The following is a 27,823-nucleotide window of genomic DNA, read 5'->3' as shown; positions in this document are numbered from 1 at the left end:
GGCGTGCAGAGCCATATAGAGCGTCCACGACAGCCAAAACATCGCATTGATCTCGCGAGACAATAATGCCTTCAGAAATAAGGGTAAAAGTAGGTCTGTGTTTATTTTTTTTCCACTTTTCTTTTTTAGAAGGGCCTGAAAGACTATAATACAGCAGTATGTATCCAGTGTAATACTAGGTTATGACTCCTTTAAGAAATAAACTTACAAACTTAAGAAATTAAGTTGCAATTATGAGAAATAAAGTATACATTACGGGAAAAAGTAGCAGTTACACACAATTAGTGTACTTGTGAGATTTAAAGTTGCAATTAAAAAAATACGTTTTTAACAATTAAAAAAAAAAAAGTAAAAACTGAGTCAGAAACAGGCTTTGACTTCAGTATTAACATATGCAAAGCTTTGATCAGAAAGCATTTATCAAGGAGGCCAGAAATTGGCGGTGTAACAGAGCTCCGTTACAGAAGGAACTGGTTCATCATTTTCTTTACAGGCTGTCGAGAGTGACAAGGACAGCTTGCTTGGCACAGTGTCAACCAGAAATGCTTGTCAATATCACGAGTGTATGAACGCTTCTGCACTGCATCTGCACTTCAATGCACCACACTTTTAGAGACGAGAGAGAGAGAGAGAGAGATTTCATGACTGTTGAATTCTGGGAAGGGAGCAGAGATGTTGCTCTCACAGTGGGATTTCGCAGCTGTGGACCTGTCTACTTCCTATCATGTCAAACACACAACCTTAAGTCTAGTGGCCCCAAAACATATTTGGACACTGAAGTCACACTTAAAAATGTCTGACTGTAATTAAATTTAACCGACTAGTGTCAATTTTTAACTTAAGTGTGGCTAAAGTGTCTAGAAACCTTTTGGGGCCGTCGAATGACCTCACAACCTTCCATTAGGCTTATGCAAAACGTTACAGGCCCCATGATCTCAGCCGTTTCCTGTTAGCACTGCTTAGTCTTGTCTTGCATATCAGACGCTTTAGGTGGACAGAAGGCAATGACTCAGTTCAGCCAGAGGCCTTTGACATTTCAAGGACATCCATGTGAAGCAAATCTGCCCAACACTCATAAAAACACTTTAGTCATGTCTGAAGTTGTGTAAATAGTAAATTAACAACTACATTTTCCAAACTGTTCATTATTTTATACCTACAATGCACTCTGATTTGTAGATAGCTTGCTGAACAATCCAAGGGGGAGAAGGCTGCTTGTTACGAGTCCGCACTTTTGTGACGTAATGCCGCTTTGACGTTTGGGCAGTCGTGGCCTAATGGTTAGAGAGTCAGACTGGTAACCTGAAAGTTGCGGGTTCGATTCTCAATACTGGTAGGAAATGACTGAGATGCCCTTGAGAAAGGCACCGAAACCCCAATTGCTCCCCGGGCGCCACAGCAAAATGGCTGCCTTTTTTTCCACTTTCACTAGCAGTCTTGCAGTGCTCGCTTCATGTTCGGGTGGTGAATATCACCCGCAAGCACCCTTCTGAAACCTATAACGACAAAAGGGGGTCTGTCCAAATACCCACACTTGTCTACTTACATGACGTATTTACTGTATTTTTTTGCAGAAGTGTTCAAGACTGCAAGTGTGTGTAGAACTTTTGATTACCCAATTGGGACACAATTATAGTGATGTAAAAATGCAAGTGTTTACAGAGTTTCATTTTGATTTTCAATACTTTGCATTTTAAAATTAACTTCTAAGTGTCTGTTCAGTAGTCCCTATGTTGCAGACAACACTATTTAGTAATTGTGGTGCTTCTAATAAAGTGATAAAAAGCAAGTACAAATGTACAGAATATACACTCATCTTTGCACCAATAAAATGTGCAACACGTTGTTTTACTAAGCGAGTAAACCGTGAGTTTCTGAACATGATGCATGATGGGATATGCTTAGTGTGCATTAAGGGCACTGAGCTTTGGCGCTTTTAAGACCTGGGACAGTCTTGCGCACGTGTATGTGCTCTCAAGTGGCCAAAACCGTAAGTGTGGGTATTTGGACAGGCCCCGGGACACCCTATGGTCTAATGGACTTCATGGTCTAATGGTCCATCTTTCTTGACTAATTTCCTGAGGAAGTATTATTGTAAACCAAAATGATTTTACACAGAGTAAACTATAATTTCGTGGATGATTCAAATAATGTCACCTATATAAATCACCTTATTTTCCAAAGCAAGGTACATATATAGAGCACTTTCCAGTGCACATTTACATCAGCCACCAAATTCACTCACTCGTTTTCATTCCATCCTTATAGCGACACGCACCATATAGGAAATTAGTGATGGAGTAAGTGATTCTGGACCCATTTCCCACCTGATGCAGCTGCAAAAGGAATCAATGTGGTCTGCAATGCAGGATTATTTGACCCCTCCTTCGGGAGTTTGTTGTTTTTGGAAGGGTAAATGAAAGGGAGCACCCCACGCCGCCTCCAAACTGTTTCCTCCTCTTAATTTTTCTCCATCTCAAAGGGCCCTAAAGCGGGAGAGGGAGAGATGGAGGTTGCACCTATAAAACACCAGGGCCGGATGAGGAATGGCCTCCTCCGCACTGAGGGAGGGTGCAGTCCCAGAGCTGCTGCTCTCTCTTGTGGGAAGTGCACTATAAATCTCTGGTCTCTTATCCGGCTGGTCTATTGATAAGCCCTGCACTGCTGGAGAACAAGAAAAGACCTCGAGAGGAGAAGAGAAAAGAGGCAAAAGAAAGGGACGGAGGGGGTTAGGAAAACATCTTGCACAGTAATCCCTTTTTTCTGTTATATTAAAAAGTTTGGGATCAAAGTTATCTTATTCTCCTTTTTAGGGAGACATTTAACAACATTGACAGCAATGTGACATGCTATACTTAAGCTAAACAAATTATCGGTACATTATTATTATTGCACATTCTTATGGTGAAGGATTAGTTCAAATCCCTAACCCCAAGTAGCAAACTTCAGGACTTAACTCAAACTGTTAATGCAAACGAAAATGAATGATACTTCAAATCGAACCATGCAATTGCTTTTCAAAGCAACTGAACATCTTAAAACCAAGCGAAACCTTGCTGTCCAAACTATTGTTTCATGGAGATTTATAGAGATGCCTAAAGCAGGCTCAGGAGAGCTTAGGCAGAGTCCCAAAGCAGCACTGGTCACCCGTCATCCCGGAGGCTGGGGAATGGGCTAAATATGTTTTTACATATCCAAGCAGAGTCGTACGTGTTGTAGCAAGGACACTGCAGCTCATAAGGAAGCATGCTCATACGCACGTGCGCGCACACACATTGGCGTAGTCGGGCCTGCTCCGCAATCACTTCAGTGTGATGAAGAGCCTCTACAGGAGTCTGTATTAATGGCAATGTGACGGACTGAGGCACGGCAGACAAGCAGAAGCACTCGAGTGAAATTGAAGGAGCACTTGACATTGGTCTGACACAGATTGTTTGAAGATCAGAAGGGATAACGACGGGCCACTTTTACAAGACGACTGAAAAGTGTAACCACCCAATATTGTATGATACCTAACAATCAGAGATTATTTTGACCGATACAGATATTATTTTTAATATTATGGCCAATACAAATATGATGGCTGACACTAAAATAAATAAAAACTTATACAAATAAAGTGTGTTTTTATACCTTTTTATATCAGCCAATTCAGCCCAATGACATAAAATAATATCCGCTAATATTGGCCGGATCCAATATGAAAACCGATAAGTTGCACATCTCTACTAACAATGCAAAGTACAAAACATGTCAGCACTGAAAGTGATATTAAAACTTTATTTACAGTGTTTAAATAACATCAAAACAGCACACAATGTCCAACGATGTGAAGCTAGTGTGGGCACGGAATGAAAAGAAACAAATGCTGGACTACATTCCTGCAACATGACTCAAGGGAAGAGATCGATGATTGATGGGAGGGAGAGAGAGCGATAGAGCAAGGTTCCGAGCAGAGCTTGGAGCAGTGGGACCAACGCAGCTCAGCACATACATGAGCCGTATTTCCATGGACTAGTCTTTCCCAGAGCGTAGTTTGGCATATCCATGTGTCTTTGTGTTTGGAAACGGCAAAGGCATATCCAAAGAAAAGATGGCATTTACATAACACGATCCTGTACATTTGGTGGGTCATCTCATTGGGATCCACCTGAAACGGCAGAATGGAAAGAGTTAGTTCTGTTTGGGAGCAGGTCCAGGACAACACAAGCAGAAGATAAATCAGTCTCTTCCGACAATGAAGACGACACATGTGGCAGGGAACATTTCCAATGCTGAAATGGATCAGTATCATTTTTCCTATACGAGGAAGAACATCATTTGGGTTTCTGGATTCATTCCAGAGCTGATGTAAACATGAGAAACTATTTATAAGGTTGAAACATAGAAAAACAGAAAAAGGATTAAGTTGTTGGTTCTAGTACATTTATACCCCTTTTCCACCAACAAGAACCAGGTGCTGGTTCGGAGCTAGAGCTAGTGCCGGTTCGGAGTTGGTTCGACTGAAGAACCGGTTTGCTTTTCCACAGGCTAAAGAGCCAACGCAGAGCCAGGTCTTACGTCACAGCTACATCTCATCTTTCTCGGCAACGTTAGCGCGGCGGCGCCAAACACAAACACAATATCAACAATGGCGCACGTTGCTTTGCTATTGATGTTCATGGCTTTGCGGACCTACATCGGCATCCAAACACGCGGATCCAACGTGTTCGCGCGGCTCGCCATTATTTGTACAGACGGAGATTACAAGCGAGAGTAACGGCATGTACATAACATTTATTTTTAACAATAAGATGCCGACTTTAGCCTTAGATTTATATTTTAGATCGCGTCCATCGTGTTTAGCTGCTGTTAGCTCGATTAGCTGCTATTTGAAAATGGCGGTCACAAGTTTCTCTTCAGTCTTGTTGGTCACGGTAACCCCGCCCCCAGCCTCTGACGCAAGCGGTTCTTTCTTGGCTCCGTTCTAGACCCTGCAATGATTTGGTGCTACTTAAGAACCAGTTTTACTGGTTCGGAGCTGGTGCTTTGGCGGTGGAAAAACAAAGAACCGATTTGAAACTAGGCTCTGGCTCCGAACCAGCACCAGCTCTGCCTTGGTGGAAAAGGGGTATTATTGGAGGTTTTCATGCCCTCTAGATTTTCAGATTTTTATTTTTTTTACCTTAAGGGGTACAACAGCTTATCACTGAGGTAGTACCCTCAATGATAAGTATAAAAACTAAGGTATAAAAACACACTTTCATTGTACCTTTTTTGCAACTAAAAAAATTCATAGTAGTATTACTATAGTAGTATTCATGACTCGTATTACTACTCTAAGGTACTAATTTTGCAACTTTTAGGGGCAGATAAGGTACTTTAAGTGTACTATCCCAGTGACAAAGCTTACTTTTTTTTCCAGTGTACAAGGACTGCATTTGCTTGGACGATAAACATGTGAGCCACACAGGATGCTTTGTCTTAATCTGGGTGTAGATCATCATAATATGAGTTGTTCAGTCTAGATCTAGTTGTAGATCATCATAATCTGGGTGGTGTGGTCTAGACTAGCCCTAAATAATCTACATCTGAAGTACTTTATCTAGATCTACCTTGGGATCTTCTAAAGACCTTCTGGGCTGTTTTTTCTTGTTATAGCAATTGATCTAATGTTAGATCAACTACTCTGGATCAGGCTGCAAGGCAATAGCAAGGATGATGGTGTGAGGTGATGGCCTGATATTTTTAAGTCAAACACAGATAAACCTGGTCAGTGACAGTTCTCCACTGAAAATGCCTATGCATTCAGTCTAAATTTGCTTCGTGAAACTGTCCTAAGGAGATAGAAGAAAGACTAGGAGATGTGGCAAATGAATGATGTGGGATTGAGAACTTGTATCTTCGGAGGCTTATGCTGGAACAATGTAAACACCGGAGAGCAAGTAATGGTCTCCACATGGGTCCCGTTCCACATAACACCCCTGTCACCGCCATTACCCCTGCTGCAGCTAATGTTAACCAGAGAACCGTACTGGCAGGAAACAGAAACAGATAGGGGAAAGACACAGATATAAGTAATCGTCTAGAACGCGGCCACTATTTTCTTTTGGATATGGGGATGTCTGCAAGAGTGTGTGTGTGGGGTACCAGGACAAAATTCAACAGATGCAGCCCTGGTGCCAGCCATAATAAGTGCAATCTCACGACCTCGCCGTGTTTTCCCAACGTCCTCTCGGCACGTTTGACATTTAATCGCTCTCTCCCTAAAGCAGGGAGCCCCTTCTGGGGAAAAAGAGAGTGAGGGGTGGTGGACGGGGGCTTAGATCAAGCTGAAGGTGTCCTTGGTCTGCCAGTTTGCTTTGATACCTCAGGAGGTCACTGGAGATCACCACTGACCTTGAGTCAGCACATTATTAAGAAGTCTTTGAAGAACTTTCAAAATATGCCACTTACCCATACGCCCCTTTTTCTGTTCTCTCGACACTGCTGTATGACAAAGTTCATAACCCTCCCGTCCAACCCTGGATAGATACGTTTTTACAGCTTTGACAAATAGATCCTCACCTGGTGTCTTCACGGAGAGAGCTGCGTTCTTCTGTAGGTCTCATTTGTTATCGAAAGACGGGTGAGGCGTGCCCCGTAGTAGTCCACGATGTAATCCGACCCGTCTGATGGACCCACAATCTATGCCAGAGCAAACAAAATGAGTCTCGAATGTCAGAGCGGCGTAGGGAGACATACATAACAATGTAATCTTTCACCAGACAATTACATGATTCCACATTACACAATGATGAATACCAGGTGGGCTGGTTGGGTCTATCGTCCTCCTCAGATGGCTAATGCTCATGCAATTGAATTATAAGACAGTAATGCCGAATTGGAAGCAATTTAAGTTTAACCCCAGGCAGTGCTGTAATTGAGGTTGCTTTCTGAGTCCTAGTGAGGAGGAGTGTCCCAAAGGACAGTCCCCAGATCAGAGTTTCAGCAATGAGCCTAGAGCCCAAACTGGGGCCCGTGCCAGTTCTGAGATCAGCTTCTATACGAGCAACATGCTTGGACTGACGCACAAAGACAGTGTAATGGCTTCCTGCAGGCGTGCGTGCCCAACACCTGGCTATGCCGGCTCTGCTCCGCTCCACTCTGGGACGGGATGATAATGAGAACACACATCTGGTGGAGGGAGAAAAGCCCCACCAAACACAGACACTGTGTTCTACCATATCAAGATTAGCACTCATCTGGCAGTGGCCCAATACAAGCTATTTCCTCTCGCAATGGTATCGGCCGAGAGTTGTCTAGATCGGTGTGGTGGTCGACTAGAGTTTCTTGAAAACACACGTTCATCTTCTCTCATTCCATTAACATTCGATCCATCAAACTCGAGTGATTCCTCCACTCTAAAACATTAAGTTTCACTGTGCCGTTATATTGCATCACTATAGGCCGAATTGTGGCATGACTCGCAGGAAGGAATATTGATGAATATACATTACAGTAACATGTCCCAGGTGTTTATTTATTAGTTCTCAAAGATGCATTTCCCGAACGACACCGCTTTTAGTGAAGGTAGTTTGGTGTATAAAATATGGGGTTTTAGAAAGGAGCGGTGAGCGCAAATGGGGTCTCGAGGGAAGGGGATACTCTTTATCAAAAGTGTCACAATTTAAAAACGAAGAGGCACGACAGTCGACAGCTAATTGAGAATGTTAGCGCGTGACAGCTTTGGCTGCCAGAGGCACTTCTTAAAAGCATTGCTCTCCCAGGGCCTTCAATAAGACATTAAGAGAACAATAAACACTGCAGTGGCCCTGTTAATCAAAGCCGCCACGGCCATTTAAAAAAATAAAGGCTTGGTTTATTTATCCACTGCGGCTAGGAAAGAGCGGGCGTTTCTGAGGAGGAACGCAAAACAACTGAGGGAGTCATGATAAACCAGCAGAAGCATGAAATTGTCAATGAATGGACAGGTATTGTTTTAAAGCAGTACGCTGCAAGCGACTACGAATAATCAAACTAGGTACAGAGGACTTGAGGCACGCAGTGTTTATGGAAGTCAGTAAATTTGAAAGAGATTGAAAGGCCAGAACTTTTAAAGCTTATAAATGACAAAAAGTCTTGATAGATATCACATTCTTTAGATAAACTACGAATAAGGTATCGTAACACGCTGTCCTGTCCTGTTGAAACATGTTGGAAAACATCAAGTCATTGTTCCCCCAGCGTTTAGTAGGTCAGACACAATTTTTTTTTGTTTTCACTAGCAGCAGGGGACGCAAACATTTCCAACATATGACGTAGCAGCCGAAGGATTTCTAAAGTACGTGTAATAATTATTCCTGGAGCCATCTTTCAACATGCATAAGAGCTTGCCATAAATATCTGTCATTGGTGGCATGTGGAAGTGGCAGCGGTGAGCAAACATCTCTCTTGTATAGCTTCATTCAGGCCTGTGAGGCCTAATGAGAGTGGAGAGGGTGAGGTTAGGCCTAACAAGATGACAAATGGAGCGTCTTTTTTCTCCTGTCAGGTGTAGGGGGCCTTTAATGGAGGTTAGGGGAGTCCTGTGGGAGTGTGCAGCTTGGGACATGAGGAGGAGGAGGCGAAAACAAACGAGGCTCTCATTAGCTCCTTTCACAGTGCTGGAGCCACCGGAGGAGAGACACAGGTGCCACTGAATACAAACACAAGCATTCAAGTACAAGTCCGTGCTGAGTCTCTGCAGCTCATTTACAGGATTGTGGGTAAAGCGCCTTCCCTGGTTACTGCTCTAATATGCTAAATGTAAGGTAGTAGTCATTTAGCAGACGCTTTTAAGCCTTGCCAATTGAAACATTCAAGCAGAAAAAGACGCTAAAGATAACTCGCGCACGCTGTGTAAGAAGTTTTGTGTGCGCAAACTTGACATCCAAAGCCGCATCTGACTAGCCTGGCAAGCCAGACCTACATCAAGATGTTAGGTCTGGCAACTCACCATAGACACGGCTCAATCCGAGGGGCGGGATAAACGGCTGTCTTTCAAATTCCCTCTGCACGCAATAGGACAGCGCTTCAACCAACCAGAGCGTTTTCCCACCAGCGGAGCTAGTTGATAGATTCAACTTTTGCCATATCTGGCCGGCAAAACTACGAACACATCTTCTTTTTTTTAAGAATGACTTAAGTGCCGTTCTTTGCTCTTTTCTCAAAGAAAAACTTAACTCCAAGTCCTCCAGAGTCGCGGCCAAAGCCGATGAGCAGCCGCCATTCTTTGTTTTCAAGTAGCAGGTAACCGTCGCAACTCTGTCGTCATATGTTAAGCCCGCCCCGCATACTCTATACGCGACGTGATTGGCCTGACCCAATTTAGGTTTTTGCAGCTCGAAAGTCTATGGAGAGTTGCTAGATTGCCCTGGCTGCAAAATACATTTTGCTGCCGCTAGGGTGCATCTAGATTTCTAGGCTAGCGTCTGACAGCACGTGACGTGAATACAGAATTGTGCTCCCTTTCACGTTTTTCAATTTCACACAATATTATGTCAAAATGCTCATCTTGGTGAGTACCCTAGTAAACATAGTCGGTTGCGTCTTAAGTGAACATAAACTGTTGAGAAAGGAAATACATGTGTACAGTATCAGCATGATGTCTTAAAAGTGACAGCATCATAATATTCCTGCTGCCGTCTTTGTTTTTAATGTTAAACAAAAAACAGACTCACTGCAAAAAAAAAAAAAAACTCAATGCTCTTGACTGAATAACTTTTGTAACTTTAATAAGGATTCTATATATACGGATTCTTTATTTAAAGATTCTATATATCTATATTTAATTTATACAGTGAATACTATACAGTGTTATTTTACATTTGATTGCTTTATTAAATTTCTGTACATAATCTGCATCGAACTACTGTTATATCTACCTGAAAACCCTAAAAAAACAGTTTAATTTGTTCTATTGTGTTTATTTGTGCTATTGCTAGTAGTTTGATTATTTGATCTAATTTTCTTACAGACTATTCACTTGACTTCAATAGTATTTGAAATTTATATTTTATATTATAATAGTTTTCCATTTGTATTCTTGATTACTAGCCTTAAATGACTAGCCAATGTCTGTAGAGGGTTGCTTTAAAACAAATATAATACTTTTCAAAATAAATTATTTAATAATAATAATAATAATAATAATTCATTACATTTATATAGCGCTTTTCTCGGCACTCAAAGCGCTTTACATGGAAGGGGGGAATCTCCTCAACCACCACCAATGTGCAGCATCCACTAGGATGATGCGACGGCAGCCATATTGCGCCAGAACGCTCACCACACACCAGCTTACTGGTGGAGAGGAGACAGTGATGAAGCCAATCAGTATATGGGGATGATTAGGAGGCCATGATGGACAGAGGCCACTGGGCAAATTTGGCCAGGATGCCGGGGTTACACCCCTACTCTTTCGAAAGACATCCTGGGATTTTTAATGACCACAGAGAGTCAGGACCTCGGTTTAACGTCTCTTCCGAAGGATTTATTATTTATAAATAATAACATTTGTTTTTTCAAATATAAACCTTATGTGTCTTGACAGTTTTTGCTGCCTACAGTGAAAGCAAAATACAGTGTGAAAATCACAGCCAATAAAAACAAAAACCCTGATAACTATTAAATCAGGTATAAGTAACCAAAAATTAAAAAGAATAAAAATGGATCAACTTGCACCAAAAAGAATGCAGAAGGAAAAGTAAACAAGTATAAATGGGCCAAAACCTGGAAATTAAAGTCTCTTACCTGCATGGATATCAACATGAAGTCCACTAAGCTTCCAATTCCACAGAACCCCACAGTGCAGAATTTCAGCAGGCCTGGGAATAAACAAAGAGTGATCCACACGTTAACCAAGAACACACTGAAAAGCTTCCCATCATAACCACTTTGTGTCCAAAAACACTTTCTCTCTGGCTTCTCTGTATGACCACAAAGAAAAACAAATTTGAGGGCAAAGCTATTTAACGTGCACCTATGAAAATGTTGTTTCATTCTTGCATTAGTGCAGGCTGTTCTTGCAGTTTTTAAGCCACTGTGCGAGGCTGTAAGGTCAACTTATAATATCAAGCCAATTCATAGAACTGAATTGTGTGCATTAAAGACTTACCTGCCTTCCAGCAAATAGGTAGGACTGTCAATTAATATTCATGAGCCAAGTTAAAATGTATAATGCCCACACATAATTGCCACAAAATAAACAATTATGGTTTAAATTTAAGTAGTACTTTGGATGTCCATTGAGTGATCATTTGAAACACCATCAGGAGCCCATGAGATCTGCAGTCAATTAAAAAAAAAACCTTCCATCCTGCGATTCAAACATAATTGCTGCTAATCATCCCTAATATTACTTATAATTGGTCATTGAGGGGTTTAGGCATGTTGATTCCAGGACGGCTATCAAAGAGACCACCTGCAGAATGTCTTCTCAACAAGTCCAGGCCTTCCTTTGAGGCACACCTGGTCTGGACTGACCCCAGAGCTGCTGGGCTATTACGCTCTCAATGAACAAGACTATACAACTGACTCCAGCGCGGTGTGAGTCTGCCTTTCACAAACTCCTGCGCTCCTCGCACAAAGAAGCCAGGAACAAGGGGGACCTTCAAAAGCCCAGGGCCTTTTGTCCTAACGCAGGTGCTTAATTGATCAGGAAGTCCTTAAAACGTGGAGAAAGGCAGAAAGACGGAGCTTCCCGCTGTATCCAGCCTAACCTTGGGATTTAGATGTGCGACTTGAACTCATCTGCATGCGATGACAATAATTGCTCCATGGGATAGATAGACTAACACCATGAGATCTGATGGCAAAGAGAACTGTTTTAGTTAATTAGCTATCGCGTGCAGACTTGTTTTGTTAAAACAGTTGGTACCAACAAAAAAAAAAAACGAAAGAGCAAGGTGCTCAAAAAAGGGTCATTGATGGATTTTCACATGTTCTGAAAAGCAGAACATGCAAGGACTGATAATGTTGGCCTCATATGTGAACAGCATGTACCTTCTCTTAAAAGCGATCCAAACCTGTGGTGATTTTTGTCTCAGGAGTTCATTTTCAAAATAGGCGTAGATATGTTGGGGATGGTTTATATTGTGGTTAAAGGGGAAGGTCTAGAGTTCTTCGACAGAAAGGCCAAAAACACTTTAACCACCAGTCTTCGATCAGAATTAAACCTTTAAACAAACATTTTGTGGCCTAGTCCATGTGTGATGGAGGGACTCCCACAAAATTGGTTAAAATCCAGGTCACATGTCTATGGAAGCTTGTTTCCGCTATTGAATACAATTTTTATTTCACAATTCTGACTTTTTTTCTCTCATAATTGCGAGAAATAAACTCGCAATTGCAAGAAAAAAAGTCATAATTGCGAGATATAAACCCACAATTCTGACATGTTTTCTGAGAATTGTGAGATATAAAGTCCGATTCTGAGGAAAAATAAAGACTTTTTTTCTCTGAATCTTGCAATTCTGACTTTATATCACGCAATTCTGATGTAAACTCACAATTGCAAGAAAAAAAGTCAGAATTGAGAGATAGTCGCAATTATCTTTTTTATTCAGTGGCGGAAACAAGCTGTCTCCCTAAATTCATAAGCATTTTTTATTTTATAAGATATAAACCACAGTTTTTTGTTTTTTTTTGGCATTTAGACATTAATTTCATGACAATTAAACACATTTCCCCCCCTAAAATTCTCTCCAAATTTATGACCAAATGCTTTAGTTTTTTTTTTCGTAAACTGAATCTCATAAATGTAAATGTAGTAATTATTTATTACACTGTAGTAAAATTCTAATTTGCCCTGATAAGTCTACCAAACAGATCAGTGTTGTAATCGTTAACTAAAACTATTAAAACATTTTTGTTAACTGAAATAAAATAGAATATAAATAAATTAAAATGAAAAAATTTGCCTTGGCGACTAAGTAAAATAAAATAAAAATACTACTAAAATAAAGATTAACACCAAACACTAATAAAAAAAATAAATAAATAAAAAAGTTAACTAAAATGAAAATGAAAACTGAAAATATAAAAGCTAATTAAAAATATGAATAAAAATTATAATAGTATACTGTATAAATCCTAAAATAACACTGAAACAGATTCAATTTTTAATGAATTTTGAAGATATATTGTGTAAAATAAGTGCTAACTTAAAGTCTGTAATTTTGTCTACATCTTATTTGCTATCATTAAACTGTGTAAAAAAAAAAAATCAAGATTATATCTGCCACCCGAGTCTATAGATTTCATTACCAGGATTGGCCTTTAAAAACACATATTAGTCGACCACTAATCTGTAATCATATTGGCTACTGGCTATAAATACCATCTTCCTATTATTATCGGTATCAAATCAGATTTCCACGTCAGTGATGACCATGTCTGCCTCTTCAAATCAATATTAGAGCAAGAAAAAGATCAAGATCGGTGCAAGAAAATCAGTCCGTGTGATTCTCACTCAGAGAACATCTGGCGAAAAGGTGTGTCCTTGGAAAGGAGGCAAGAGATGATGTCAACAGCAGAACATCCAGGACTGATTCTGTCTGTTCTGAAGGTCCCTTGTGTAACAGCGCAGCACTCGCACTAGAGATGTGCCTGATAATGGCTTCAAAATGATTAACTGCAGAATAATAGAAAGAAAAACTGGGCTGACAGTCACTCATCCTGTTTGCTGGATAACAGGTGAGCCAGGGGAAAGTATTGATATTATTCATAAACAATACAGATATAAATAATTTTGAGATTGTTACTGATACAGAACAGATAAAAAAAAATATGCTCTGCTGCACACTCCTATTTTCATGAGTTACTGAGGGATAAATGGGTGCCAGAAAGAGGTGATTTCGGGGCAACGGCACACAGCCAACGAGAAAAACATGCAATGTTGGATCCATAGCTTAGTGACCCACACATTTAGCCAAGTTCGATTTAACCAGCAGTAAAGACAGTAGTTTCTTACCTAAGGCCGGGTATCCCAAGTAGAACCGATCCGCCCCGATCCATCCCAGGAAGAGTGACAGAGCAACAGCCACTTTGTATGAGTAACCACTCCTAATGTAAGACCAAACAATAGATGTTAACAGATTATTTACACACACAAAAAAAAAGTAAGTACATACTTAATGTAAGGCCATGTCATGAAGGTAAAGTTTGACTTACACATTTCGACATGGGACGCTTTTGTTGAACCCAACCTCTACACCGCTGAATTTGAACTGTGTTCCATTTGACAGCCGACAGCTGATGTTTGGAGCGGGAAGGCATTCCACTGAAATGACAACACAGCCTTAGATTCCTCATTTAATATATCACAAGTCATAACTGGTATCAGGCATATTCTGGCAATTATAAAGACATTTATTTTTTATTATAATAATACTCTATATAGTATAATATATTATACATTATATATAAAAAAAAAAAAAAAAAGATATTATATATATATACACAGTACTGTGCAAAAGTCTTAGGCATGTTAATATCCAGAAATCTCACTGGATTATTACAATTAATGGCAAAAAGAATGTTTGGAAATGTAAACTGATATTTCCTACTGACACACTACAGCAAAATATATAAATAAATGACCGGGGGGGGGGATATTAACATGCCTAAGACTTTTGCACAGTACTGTATATATGTGTATATACTTATATTATTAAATGATATATATACTGTGTGTGTATATATATATATACACACACAGTATATATATACAGTGCAATGCATAAGTGAATACACCCATGCTAAAGTTGACTAAAAAGAGGAATAAAAAATCATATTTTGGAAATTGAACTTAATGCCTTAATTAAAAAAATTTGGAAAAATCCAACCTTTAAGGACACCAATTTTCTTTGTGAATGAATAATGTATCGTAAATAAATAAATGTTCTTCCTTAAAATACATGGTGCATAAGTGAGTACACCCCTATGTTAAATTCCCATAGAGGCAGGCAGATTTTTTTTTTTTTTTAGGATACTATGCATCCTGATAAAGTTCCCTTGGCCTTTGGAATTAAAATAGCCCCACATCATCACATAGCCTTCACCATACCTAGAGATTGGCATGGTTTTATTTCAGTTAGCCTAATAGCTAGTTTGATTTGCATTGAGAGATGATCTTATGGAAAGTACCCCATGCCAATCTCTAGGTATGGTGAAGGCTATGTGATGATGGCCTTTAAAAATAAAAATCTGCCTGCCTCTATGGGAATTTAACATAGGGGTGTACTCACTTATGCACCATGTATTTTAAGGAAGAACATTTATTTATTTACGATACATTATTCATTCACAAAGAAAATTGGTGTCCTTAAAGGTTGGATTTTTCCTAATTTTTTAAATTAAGGCATTAAGTTCAATTTCCAAAATATGATTTTTTATTCCTCTTTTTAGTCAACTTTAGCATGGGTGTATTCACTTATGCATTGCACTGTATATATATATATATACACACACACACAGTATATATAATACATTATACATTATTTTATACAATTATATCATTTTAATATATTATTTATAAAATGTATATTAAATGCTACATTGATGTATATAATATAAATATTATACACTTTTTGTAATACAATATATATTACGTCATGTAATTATATAATAATCATAATATATTATTTATCAAATATATATTTACATCAAAAATAAATATACTAACACACATTAACATTCTACATATAATATATTAAAATTATTAAAATATGTATGATACGTTGTTTATATATTATCTTTATACATTATATTATATACAGTATATTACTATTATGTATGTCACAATAAATTATGAATAATAAATATTTCATATTATACATTACATATAATGCATAAAATAGGCTACTAAAATAAATATATTTATTATACATTATTTAATACTTTGTTTATATACTATCTTTACTATATATATACTCTACACTTAATATTGTTCAAACTTTTATGTGTATTTTTGGTGTGTATGAATATTTTGTCTAATTATTTTTTAATGTACCAGGTTTTTGCGAAATGCTGGCTATGGAGTCCATTACAAATTTCCCTATCAGGGACAATAAAGTATATTTCATTTCATATACATGTATATATATATATATATAGATTATGCATAATGTATTATGCATAATTGATTGTAATATATACATAATATATTTCATCAATTTTATATATACATATACATATTTATATATATATATATATATATATATAAAACATCAATGTAATATATTATGTATATATTACAATCAATTATGCATAATAAATATTTCATTATAATATGTCGAAGAACGTAGAAGCCTTTTAAATAGTGAAACATAAAAGCAGACTCACCCCAGGCCAACCGGTCCTTGCAGTTTTCTGGTTCTTGAGTTGCATCATCTATTTTGGGTTCGTTACACAGATACCTAAGCACTGTTAAGGTGGAATCAAATGGTATTTAAAGCAACATTACTGATGCTGATTTCCAATAGCCAATTCAAGTCACCTTTATCTAGTGCTCTACACAATACAGATTATTTCAAAGCAGCTTCACAATAATAAACAGGAAAACAGCAATCAATAATTGAATATGAGTGGCATGAGCCATCATAGATCATGTCGTTCATTATTAAGTCCGTTTAACATAAGGGTCAATGACGTATAAGGATTTTCGACAGGTCAATTTTAAAATACAAAAAATAATAATATCTGTTGCAATTGTTCAAACATTAAGGATGTTGTGTACACCTAAATTCATTAAAAAAATTCAATTTAAGTGATTTTAGTGTTTTTTCATCTAGATGAATTGTCCGTAGCCTTAAAAAATGTCATGTGGTGCGACTGTGATTTATCTTAAAATTAATTAATTTCCTTAACATGCTTAAACATTTTTTTTACAAGTTCTTAGTAATTAAAGTGTTTAGAAACCAAGTTTTGCATTTCTTTTGAGTTTTTGTAAATAATGATCTCGTTTTTTGTTCTATAATTTCCGAGTTGCCTTCTTAAATCTAGTTAACAGACTTACTTTTCCTGTAAATCACATAAAACTGATATAAATGTTTTAAAAATATCATTTACTAAAGCATACTGTATCAGTGATTCATATTTCAGCCACAAAAATAAGATATTTTATTTTACATTTAATACAGCGATTGCTTTTATTGGTCGCACCAAATGATAAGTGGTAGCTCCAAATGACACGAAGACCTTATATAGTTAAAAATCTATTTAAAGAGATCAATGAACAATACATTTTATACAAAAAAATTGATTTAAACCAGATTTCATACAAATTTCACAGAATTTTCCTGAACATAAACTTTAAAAAAAAAAAAAAAAATCACATCAAAAACACAAGTGCACCATTTCTTTTAACTTGACTTAGAATTTCTTTCTAACAAATAATAATGTAATAGATATAAATTATTTCATAAAATTATTGTATACAGGTAACATTTGGGGTCAATAGTTTTTTTAGGTCATACCACATGACATCCAAATTTGGCAACTACATACCAACCATTACAAAGGTTTATTTTTTTTCCAATTTGAGAGAATTACAAACCTGCTTGCTGCTTCCATGGGTCCTTGGTAAATTGGTATATGATGTAACGTCCTGTGTTTGAATAGTTTTCAACATTAAAGTCCCAAAATGGTAGTTCCTTGATGGTCACACCACATGATATTTCATAAAATGGACATCATCGGACAAAGTTTGTTTGTATATTATGATGGAAATATAAATACAAATGCTTTGAATTTTTTTAAAGGATTACAAAACATTTTGGAAATCATGCCAAATAGTGCAGAAAATAAATTTGAATAAATTCAGAGTAATTTCAAAGACGTTTTCAAAACAGAAGTTATGGCCGGACGGTCGCACCACATGATGTTTTGACACTTTAAATAACAAAAAAAATAACAAATAAGTAAAGGTTTTTGATGAGTTAAAGTGAGTACATACATGGGAGAGGTACTTCAAATATGCAGTATCTTTTTATGCATTTAAACCCGTTTTTGCCTGAAAAAATGCAATCGGACAGAAAATTTAGGCGTCACGTCATTGACCCATATATAGACACAGAATGTAATTCATTTACGCTTATGTATAATAAAAACACATCTGAAATATTCCAAAAGGTCTAACAAATCAAACAGATATATGCTATGTATGTAGGTCATAAATAACGATCTATATCACTCTATACACTATTAAATCACAGATCTAAACACCAAATAGTATTAATTGTACCATAATTATGTCAAATAATGATTTATATGTAAAATTAGCACATTTATGTTATGAACAACCATCAATTGCAGCCACAATGCTAGCTAGCAGGCTACTAATTCAACGATCCTTAAGGCGATTTTGAAAGGATATTGTCCCAACTGCAGTTTATCACAGTTGTCCACATCACTCCCCAGGCTGTGGATGACAGTCAGGCAGAAGGCGAAGATGATCAGCGGCCGTGTTGATGAACGAAAGCGCATCAAACTCTTCCAGTGTAACGCCATGTTGAACGGTCACGTGACTGCTGGGGCTCTTAAAGAAACAGTGCACAAGATTCGCCGCGCACATAGCACGTAAGTCTCTCAGAATTCTCTTATTTAACGCCTTTAACTTTATACATATACTTAGTAAAGCCGGATTGGTCTGTATAGCAAGTTTGCACGCAAAACCAAGTATCGGTTAAACTTATTCACGGTGTTTAATGGTTATAATCAACTTTATAACCGGCTAACTGCGCTAGCCTGTGTCACAATAATGGGGTTTTGTATTGGGAAGCAGGCAGGAGCATGTTTGTGTGTTATGTTGTATGTCATTCTTTTCAAGTTATTGTTAATATTTTAAAACAAAGCACTTTTCGATTGATAGAATGATTCTTTGACGTATTATTTACACTGTCAGGAAGTTTTCAGCACTGATTTCAGTGATGACTCAGTGTTTTACGCGTATGCACCTGTTTGATTCCGTTTATATAATTTATATTTTATGATATAATTTAAATAATGCTTTAATTATAGAGTAGACGTATAAACACATATTTACCCTTCAGTTACATAATGGTTTCGTTGTTATCTTGTGTTTAACTTAAATAAAGTTCACTGAAACTTGAATGATCACGCACTTCCTGGTTTCAGGTGAGGCTCGCGCAGGTGTAAACACACACGTAACGTACAGACAAAACAGCCCTAAACAACACTTGAAATGCTGGATTGTGTTTTATGAGAGAGTCTAAGTCGACAGAGATTTAGGTGAACCTCAAGAGCAAGTGTATATGGACATTGTAGGTAAGTAAGGTAAATACTCCCACTTTTGCTTTGATGGCTGCTCACGTGAACAGAAACTGCTGTCTGATAGTATTATAAAGGATATTGTTATTATGGGTTATAGAGTCTTATATTAATAAGATGCCTTGATTTATCTTTGATCATATGAAAATAAACACATTATATCAGCATACATTTTGAATGAGAACCATTCCAGGTTTCCCACTGTTATACAAAGTGAAAAATATGAAAATCAACATTAAAAAAAAATAAAAAAAATTAATTCAGTAGTGTATAATTTTTTTAGCTATGCTAAATTATTTATACACACACCAGTCCTGTCAAATCGATTAATTACGATTAATCGCATCTGCTAAAAACTTGGTGTGTGTATATATATATATATATATATATATATATATATATATTAGTGTTGTCAAATCGATTAATCTCATCTAAGTAAAAGTACACAAACATATATATATATATATATATATATATATATAAAGTCTATTTAATAGCATATATATTAGTGCTGTCAAATTGATTAATCACGATTAATTGCATTTAACAAAAAAGTTTGTTTATATATATGTGTGTGTGTGTGTGTGTATGTATATATACAGTATATATGTATGTATATATATATATATATATATATATATATATATATATATACACACACACACACACTTATATAAATAATATTTTATGTTAGATGCAATTAATCGCGATTAATCGATTTGACAACACTAATATATATTCCACATACACACACGTATACAGTATATCTTTGTTAGATGTGATTACATGTTATTAATAGATTTGACTGCATTTATATATATATTTGTCTACATAACAAATTTGATAATTTACAGTGTTTGATCAGTCTTATTCATTAAATTATGATTATGATCATTATTATGTTTGTGCAAGGACATACACATTTAAGATCAAACTGAAGCTCAAAAATGTACAAATATCCATTTTCATCCACTTTCACAGATCAATCTGCACTGAATTATCGAGAGAACGACAATGTATGAGAACTTACCGACAGGTATCAGTAATTGTAATTTTCATCCACGTTAGCATGCTCTGTGTTTAATCCTTCTTTGCATGGTTAATATCTTGACTGTGTGTGTTCTCAGTGTCTGCTTCCGAGCGGCAGCAGGTGCTCCAGGCCTTGGAAAGGCTGCAGTCCAAGCTGGTGCAGAGAGAAGAGTGGACCCACAGCGACAGGCTCGGCACGCTGAAGGAAGCCCTGCAGAGCCCTCTGTTCGGCCACATCCTCACCCTGCAACACTCCGTCAAACAGCTGAAAGACCAGGTCAGACTTGCACAACATACATTAGCGTATAAACCTTCAAAGACACTCCTACTGTGAGCTCCAAGGCCACAAACTACTTGTATATTTGTGTCTGTATATTTGCCGTTTAAAAGAACTACTGGCAAGATTTCAGTGGTGTAAAGTATTTGAGTAAGGCCCTGTCCTACATGGAGCCCTAAGCCCTTGTGATCTTCCTCTGAGTCCGCATTTCTGTAACGTAATGTCGCTTTGACGGTCGAGCTTGTGGGCTTTGCAAAAGTGTGCATCGAGGGCACATATCAGCACCCTTTGAAAGCTAAAATGACAAATGGGACACCTTACATGTGCAAGTGCACATGAAGTGTACCAATTGAGACTGGGTCTAAATGGAATTAGTAACTGTACATAAGTATCTTTTTGGCTACTTTGTAGTTTTACTCTCTGCTTGACTATATTTTTGAATAAGTATATGTACTCTTTACTCCAAAACATTTGTAATGAGTAATGCGATTAGTTACATTTTGCATGGCACTTAAAGGTATAGTGGAGGATTTTCCCGAATTTTGGAAAAGAACTGCCCTCTCCACTTTTTGAGAAAATGCACATGCGCAACACTCTACCTGCTCCCGAGAGGGAACGCCTATAAAACGTGTGCACGAGAGAGCATGCATGAGCCTAGTGCGTGACTTGTGCCAGGGCTAGCATCGCTAATCATAGCTTACATTAACTTTTACTAGAGATGCACCGATTACAATTTTCTGGGCCGATTCCGATTTCCGATTTTTCATTAAGTTTGACCTGCCGATACCGATTTTAGCCGATTCCGATTTCATTTTTTCTAACCACTTTACAGCACACACAAATATTTATTTTATATCTTTTCTGTAATAGAACATTTTACAATTTGCATAGTACATATTTTTTTGATCAGATAAATGCTATAAAATAGAACTATATAAATGACTCCAGGTGTGGGTAATTCACACACATCTGAAGTGCAGTGTTATGGAAGAACCATTTCCTTTTCACATTTCACAATTTTTTTATATATGTATTTAGCAAACTAAACGTCTGTCTGAAAACAGGGAATGGCAATAAAATAATATATAAATAAAAAATAAAATAAATATACCCAGTATAAAGATATTTCTCAAAGCACACACACACAGGCCTATTGCAATCACTTGTACAAACTGAATAATAAAACAAGTTTAAATGGGTAAATTTTCTATAAATATTAGTCTTCGTTTTCTTTTCTGACATAGCCTACTCCAGTTCTTGTTAAAACATGCAAATTCTGTGCATTTTGGGCACTTTTTTTGTGAAACCCTATTTAGGCTATTTTGTCCATCAAAAGTGTGCTTTCCCTTTAATCGAGAGTGAGCAGTGCAGCAAATAGACTCGGCGCCGAAACAGCAGTGATTTTAAATGGATTTCTCCAAATAGCATGCCAAACTTTACCTGTTGAGTAGAAACTTCGCGACTGAGGCATCAGTGGGAAGTCCAACCTGTGCTTTTAGCGCACGCCAGCGTGTGAAATATTCTCCCAAAAACACTCTGGTCTTGTTTCTTTCTTCAGAGGCCTTTCTCTTCTTGTCATACAATTCGTAGACACTTTTTCTCTTGCGACCCTCAGACATTTTGAAAAAACCCGGTGAGAACGGCGAGCTTCAATGAATGGCTGAAACCGTAGCTCACCACACATATACACCTGAAAGTGCGCATGCGCAGAAAGCGAAAACTACCGAGGGACGAGTACGTACGACGGCCTTACGTAAACATATCACCAGAATGATTGACAACTAGGAGGACCAATAGTCTTGATGATCCACCCGGAAAAAGAAAATCCTCCACTATACCTTTAACTTTTTCTGCAGCAGTTTATTTCTGCTACAAAACAAGCGCCATCTACTGGACAGTGAAGGTACTACATCTTGTGCGTTTTGCCCTTACCCAAACTTGACAACAGGGCATTAGCAGGTTGTTGTGAATCACAGGCGTTGCATATATGAGATGAGGACATAAGAGTTACCCTTTCAGACGCAACATTTATGGGAGGAGAGTATGTAAATAAATCACGCAACGTGATTTACGATAGTCAATTTACTCATTTTGCGCCTGACATGCTTCGCTAGTTGCTGTCGAAGGCCCCGCAGAGGATGAATTTTCTCCACTCGTGTTCATTTAGGGGCCGTTTACACGACTCCGTTTCCAACGAGTTTTGACCGTTCATTTACACGACAAACTTTTAAAAACGTGTTTCAAAGTGCAAGTTTTTTGAAAAACGATACTGTTCTCGTCTCTGTGAAAACTACAAATACGTGAATTCGTGAAAACGGTGGCGTCATGTGTATTACGTGTTTAGTCTATAGGTGCATGCGTTTCATTTTAAAGTGACATCGCCAACTACTGGCCTGGCAGCAGAATACAGCGTCTCAGTTGTTTTCGCAGATTCGTGTGAACCGTGATTGTTTTGACAATGTTGTCGTCTGGACTTGCGACAAGATGATTTCTGAGCCACAATATTTTTTAATTTGCTGTGTTTATTGTTTGTAGATCACATTCACCTGATTATAAACAGCTCTGCTTGTGTGTGACCCTATGCTATTTTGCGCTGCTCTTGGTAGATTCTGTTGGTCAATTATGGAAATGAGCTGCTGCGTCTTCGTTCTTCATTTTGCGCATCAGTGTTATTGATGAAAGTGATAAGCAGTCCTCATGTTTCAGTTCATCAAAATTGTCAAGAATTTCCAAGATCAGATAAAATATCAGTATTAATGTGTATTCATGATGCCAAATCAGGCTAAAATCACATTATTTAGTTAGACTCAAACAACTTTTAAAATCGAACATGTTTATTTTGCATCCATCCCAGAATGCAGGCCATGTGTTTCTTTACCGCATACTCGGCATGCTGAAAGTCCCTCGTCCCTATTTGTATTCAGTCTGAGTTTTTATTGACACAAGAAACCTCTTTACAATAAACAATCCGCACACCAAATTAAGATAATGGCAATAACGGAAGCTCGCCTTCATATTCTAAGTGCTGGGAAGGTCAGACGTGCGCCTATGAATGCGTCAGGTGAAAAACCTATCAAGTATGTCGAGGCGGGCAACAGTCGGAGTTTCTATCAAGCCTTAATATCCACTGTCTCAGTTTGAGTAACTGCCTTGTCGGAGATGTATCGATGAAATAGGCTGGAACCTGCTCTGTCAGCCCGGACTAAATAAGCACAAGACTGATAAGTTCCCACAGTAAGAGTCTAAAGGTCATTAATACATTACCTGTTGGGGACTAGCGAATACTGCAGAGGAATCTATTGATTTTTCCACCTTTTATTTTTTCCTTCCTTTTCTCTGCCTGTAGGACATGGTTGCTCCTCTGCAGGTTGTTATCTTTGGGATGAACAGTAATATATATGTGTATGTATGTGTGTGTGTGTGTGTAATATATATATATATATATATGTATGTATGTGTATGTATATGTATATATATATATATATATATATATATATATATATATATATATATATATGTATGTATGTATGTATGTATATGTATATGTACGTGTATGTGTGTGTGTGTGTGTGTGTATATTTTTATAATATACTGTAATTATTGCTATTATTACATTTGCATTTTATTATTAGTAGTATTTTTCAGACAAATGTTTATTCTTTATCTTTTTCTATTTTCTTTTCTTCTCTCTTTCTTTTTTCTCTTTCTTTTTTTCTTTCTTTCTTTCTTACTTTTTCTTTCTCTTTCTTTCTTTTTTCTCTTTCTTTCTTTCTTTCTTTCTTACTTTTTCTTTCTCTTTCTTTTTTCTCTTTCTTTCTTTTTTCTCTTTCTTTCTTTCTTTCTTTCTTTCTTTCTTTCTTTCTTTCTTACTTTTTCTTTCTCTTTCTTTTTTCTCTCTCTTTCTTTTTTCTCTTTCTTTCTTTTTTTTTCTTTCTTTCTTTCTTTCTTTCTTTCTTTCTTTCTTTCTTTCTTTCTTTCTTTCTTTCTTTCTTTCTTTCTTTCTTTCTTTCTTTCTTTCTTTCTTTCTAAGGGCCCCTCCGCTAAACAGATGTTTTGACACAAATTCATAAATGGCCAAATGTATAGTTGTTTACATAACTATATTTGCATTATTATTTTATTATCAGTAGTAGTAGAAGTAGTAGTATTTTTCAAATATATTTCAAACATATTCGTTAATGGGAACAATTGATAAAAAAAAAAAAAGAACAAATCTTTTAATTTGATTTGTTTTATTATTATTATTATTTATTATTATTATTATTATTATTATTAATAATGGACAATAATAACACTTAATGGATGACAATAACACTTGTAGTTGTGGAAATATTATTATTATATTTGTGCTATTTCTTTTCCATATATGTTTGGATCTGACTGTGCGCTCTGCTTTGCAGTTAAACAGCTTGCCTCCGGACACATGCAGTGAGTTCAGTTTCTCCAGAAAAGGGCAGCTGATCGTCAGTGCCAGCCGTCCGTCCAGTAGCCTGGGATCCGTGGTGTCCAATGGAACAGCTTCAACTAACGCCTCTTCTGAGCAGCTTCAGAGATGGATGCATGCAGCAGCAAAGGTGGACATGCAGCAGCGATATCTTTTGTGTCATTTTTCTCCGCATAAACATTGTTTTTGTTGAAAATGCACTGCTTCTAAAATCAAGTACTTCCCTACTCTATAGTATGCATAGTAGTAGTACACAGTAGGCGAAAAGTCCCCAGATGACCTACTTCTTCCGCCGGGATTCCACCAGTTAGTATGGATGGTGCATTCTCAACTGTATTCATTTGGTCTCTGTGTTCTTTAAAGCAGGGCCGGAGGACGGAGCTCATCAGCCTGCAGAAGCCGTTATCTGGAGGTCTGGGTTTCAGTGTGGTGGGCCTGAGACCAGAGGGGGTGGGCGGCCATGGTGTGTTCGTCAGACAGGTGCAACCAGGGAGTGTCGCAGACAGGTGAGACCTCTCTGCTTTATTCATATATCATATTTTCTTCAAATATCTTTTATGCTGTTTTAGATCATTTTCTTTTTGGCTTCTCCCTTTTGCAATTGCAACGAGTTGCTTTGGCTCATCAATTGATTCTTCCTTATGCTTCTTAAAATCTGCCTGATTAGAAGGCATAGGCATTAAAATTTGTTTTGCAAAACTAATAAAATATAAATTGTGCCTAATTATAAATTAGCATGATAATAATAAATGTATTTATTTACTTATTTTAATTTATATGAGATGGATAATAATAAGATTGATTAATTGATTGACTGGATTAATTGGGTGATGGATAAAAAAAAAAAAAAAAAAAACTTTTTACTTATGGCATAAGTTGGATAATGGATGATAATAATAACTAGATGCGAAAGTTCGTCGAGACAAACTTTAAGTTGGCTTGATAAAGTCGGACCAGAAAGTTTGAAGAAGTTTGAAGTTTAAATTAGTTTGAAGTTTAAATTAGTTTGAAGTAGTTTGAAGTTTAAAGTAGTTTGAAGTTTAAAGTAGTTTGAAGTTTAAAGTATTTAAAAGTAGTTTAAAGTATTTTGAGTGGTTGGTTAGTTGTCACAGATGGTTACTATGGAGTTTTTATAGAGTTCTTAGCATGATCTTGGCATTATTTAACACAAAGAAAGAAAGAAAGATTAGTTCGAAAGATAAAAAGGTTAGAAAGAAAGATTAGTTCGAAAGATAAAAAGGTTAGAAAGAAAGATTAGTTCGAAAGATAAAAAGGTTAGAAAGAAAGATTAGTTCGAAAGAAAGAAAGAAAGAAAGAAAGAAAGAAAGAAAGAAAGAAAGAAAGAAAAAGAGTAGTTAGAAAGAAAGAAAGAAAGAAAGAAAGAAAGAAAGAAAAAGAGTAGTTAGAAAGAAAGAAAGAAAGAAAGAAAGAAAGAAAGAAAGAAAGAAAGAAAGAAAGAAAAAGAGTAGTTAGAAAGAAAGAAAGAAAGAAAGAAAGAAAGAAAGAAAGAAAAAGAGTAGTTAGAAAGAAAGAAAGAAAGAAAGAAAGAAAGAAAGAAAGAAAGAAAGAAAGAAAAAGAGTAGTTAGAAAGAAAGAAAGAAAAAGAGTAGTTAGAAAGAAAGAAAGAAAGAAAGAAAGAAAGAAAGAAAGAAAGAAAGAAAGAAAGAGAGTAGTTAGAAAGAAAGAAAGAAAGAAAGAAAGAAAGAAAGAAAGAAAGAAAGAAAGAAAGAAAGAAAGAAAGAGATTAGTTAGAAAGAATGAAGGAAAGATTAGTTAGTTAGAAAGAAAGAAAGATAGGTTAGAAAGATAAAAAGGTTAGAAAGAAAGATTAGTTAGAAAGAAAGAAAGAAAGAAAGAAAGAAAGAAAGAAAGAAAGAAAGAAAGAAAGAAAAAGAGTAGTTAGAAAGAAAGAAAGAAAGAAAGAGAGAAAGATTAGTTAGAAAGAATGAAGGAAAGATTAGTTAGTTAGAAAGAAAGTTAGAAAGAAAGAAAGAAAGAAAGAAAGAAAGAAAGAAAGAAAGAAAGAAAGAAAGAAAGAAAAAGAGTAGTTAGAAAGAAAGAAAGAAAGAAAGAGAAAGAAAGAAAGAAAAAGAGTAGTTAGAAAGAGAAAGAAAGAAAAAGAGTAGAAAGAAAGAAAGAAAGAAAGAAAGAAAGAAAGAAAGAAAGAAAGAAAGAGAAAGATTAGTTAGAAAGAATGAAGGAAAGATTAGTAAGAAAGAAAGAAAGATAGGTTAGAAAGATAAAAAGGTTAGAAAGAAAGAAAGAAAGAAAGAAAGAAAGAAAGAAAGAAAGAACAAAAGAAAGAAAGATGGATTAGTTAGAAAGAAAGATAGATTAATTAGAAAGAAAGAAAGATGGATAAGTTAGAAAGAAAGAAAGAAAGAAAGAAAGAAAGAGAAAGAAAAAGAGTAGTAAGAAAGAAAGAAAGAAAGAAAGATCAGTTAGAAAAGAATGAAGGAAAGATTAGTTAGAAAGAAAGAAAGAAAGATAGGTTAGAAAGATAAAAAGGTTAGAAAGAAAGATAGGTTAGAAAGATAAAAAGGTTAGAAAGAAAGATTAGTTAGAAAGAAAGAAAGAAAGAAAGAAAGAAAGAAAGAAAGAAAGAAAGAAAGAGAGTAGTTAGAAAGAAAGAAAGAAAGAAAGAAAGAAAGAAAGAAAGAAAGATAGATAGATTAGTTAGAAAGAATGAAGGAAATATTAGTTAGTAAGAAAGAAAGAAAGAAAGAAAGAAAGAAAGAAAGAAAGAAAGATGGATTAGTTAGAGAGAAAGATAGATTAATTAG

At 36.5% G+C, this 27,823-nt stretch overlaps 2 protein-coding genes across 2 annotated transcripts in view; one reads left to right on the top strand and one right to left on the bottom strand.

The window, feature by feature from the left end:
• Window positions 1-3,629: 3,629 nt before the first annotated feature.
• On the bottom strand, window positions 3,630-20,381 carry tm2d1 (TM2 domain containing 1). Its single transcript, XM_084417003.1, has 8 exons — window positions 20,321-20,381; window positions 18,377-18,538; window positions 16,345-16,418; window positions 14,173-14,281; window positions 13,973-14,064; window positions 10,753-10,826; window positions 6,547-6,666; window positions 3,630-4,150 (listed from the first exon to the last, which is right to left on the bottom strand). Exons 2-7 carry the CDS (start codon window positions 18,508-18,510, stop codon window positions 6,556-6,558), a joined length of 594 nt encoding a protein of 197 aa, XP_084273129.1. The 5' UTR covers window positions 18,511-18,538; window positions 20,321-20,381; the 3' UTR covers window positions 3,630-4,150; window positions 6,547-6,555.
• patj (PATJ crumbs cell polarity complex component) overlaps window positions 18,526-27,823 on the top strand; it is a 126,020-nt gene continuing 116,722 nt past the window's right edge. The window contains exons 1-6 of the mRNA XM_084417002.1: window positions 18,526-18,579; window positions 19,138-19,287; window positions 20,272-20,326; window positions 20,418-20,596; window positions 24,997-25,170; window positions 25,407-25,546. Coding sequence (XP_084273128.1) covers window positions 20,305-20,326; window positions 20,418-20,596; window positions 24,997-25,170; window positions 25,407-25,546 — 515 coding nt within the window. The 5' untranslated portion in view covers window positions 18,526-18,579; window positions 19,138-19,287; window positions 20,272-20,304. The remainder of the gene's footprint in view (window positions 18,580-19,137; window positions 19,288-20,271; window positions 20,327-20,417; window positions 20,597-24,996; window positions 25,171-25,406; window positions 25,547-27,823) is intronic.

The sequence above is a fragment of the Rutilus rutilus genome (assembly GCF_951802725.1).
Source record: "Rutilus rutilus genome assembly, chromosome: 8".
NCBI lineage: Eukaryota > Metazoa > Chordata > Actinopteri > Cypriniformes > Leuciscidae > Rutilus > Rutilus rutilus.
The sequence above is the reverse complement of the archived record's forward strand: the minus strand, read 5'-3'. Positions and strand labels throughout refer to the sequence as shown.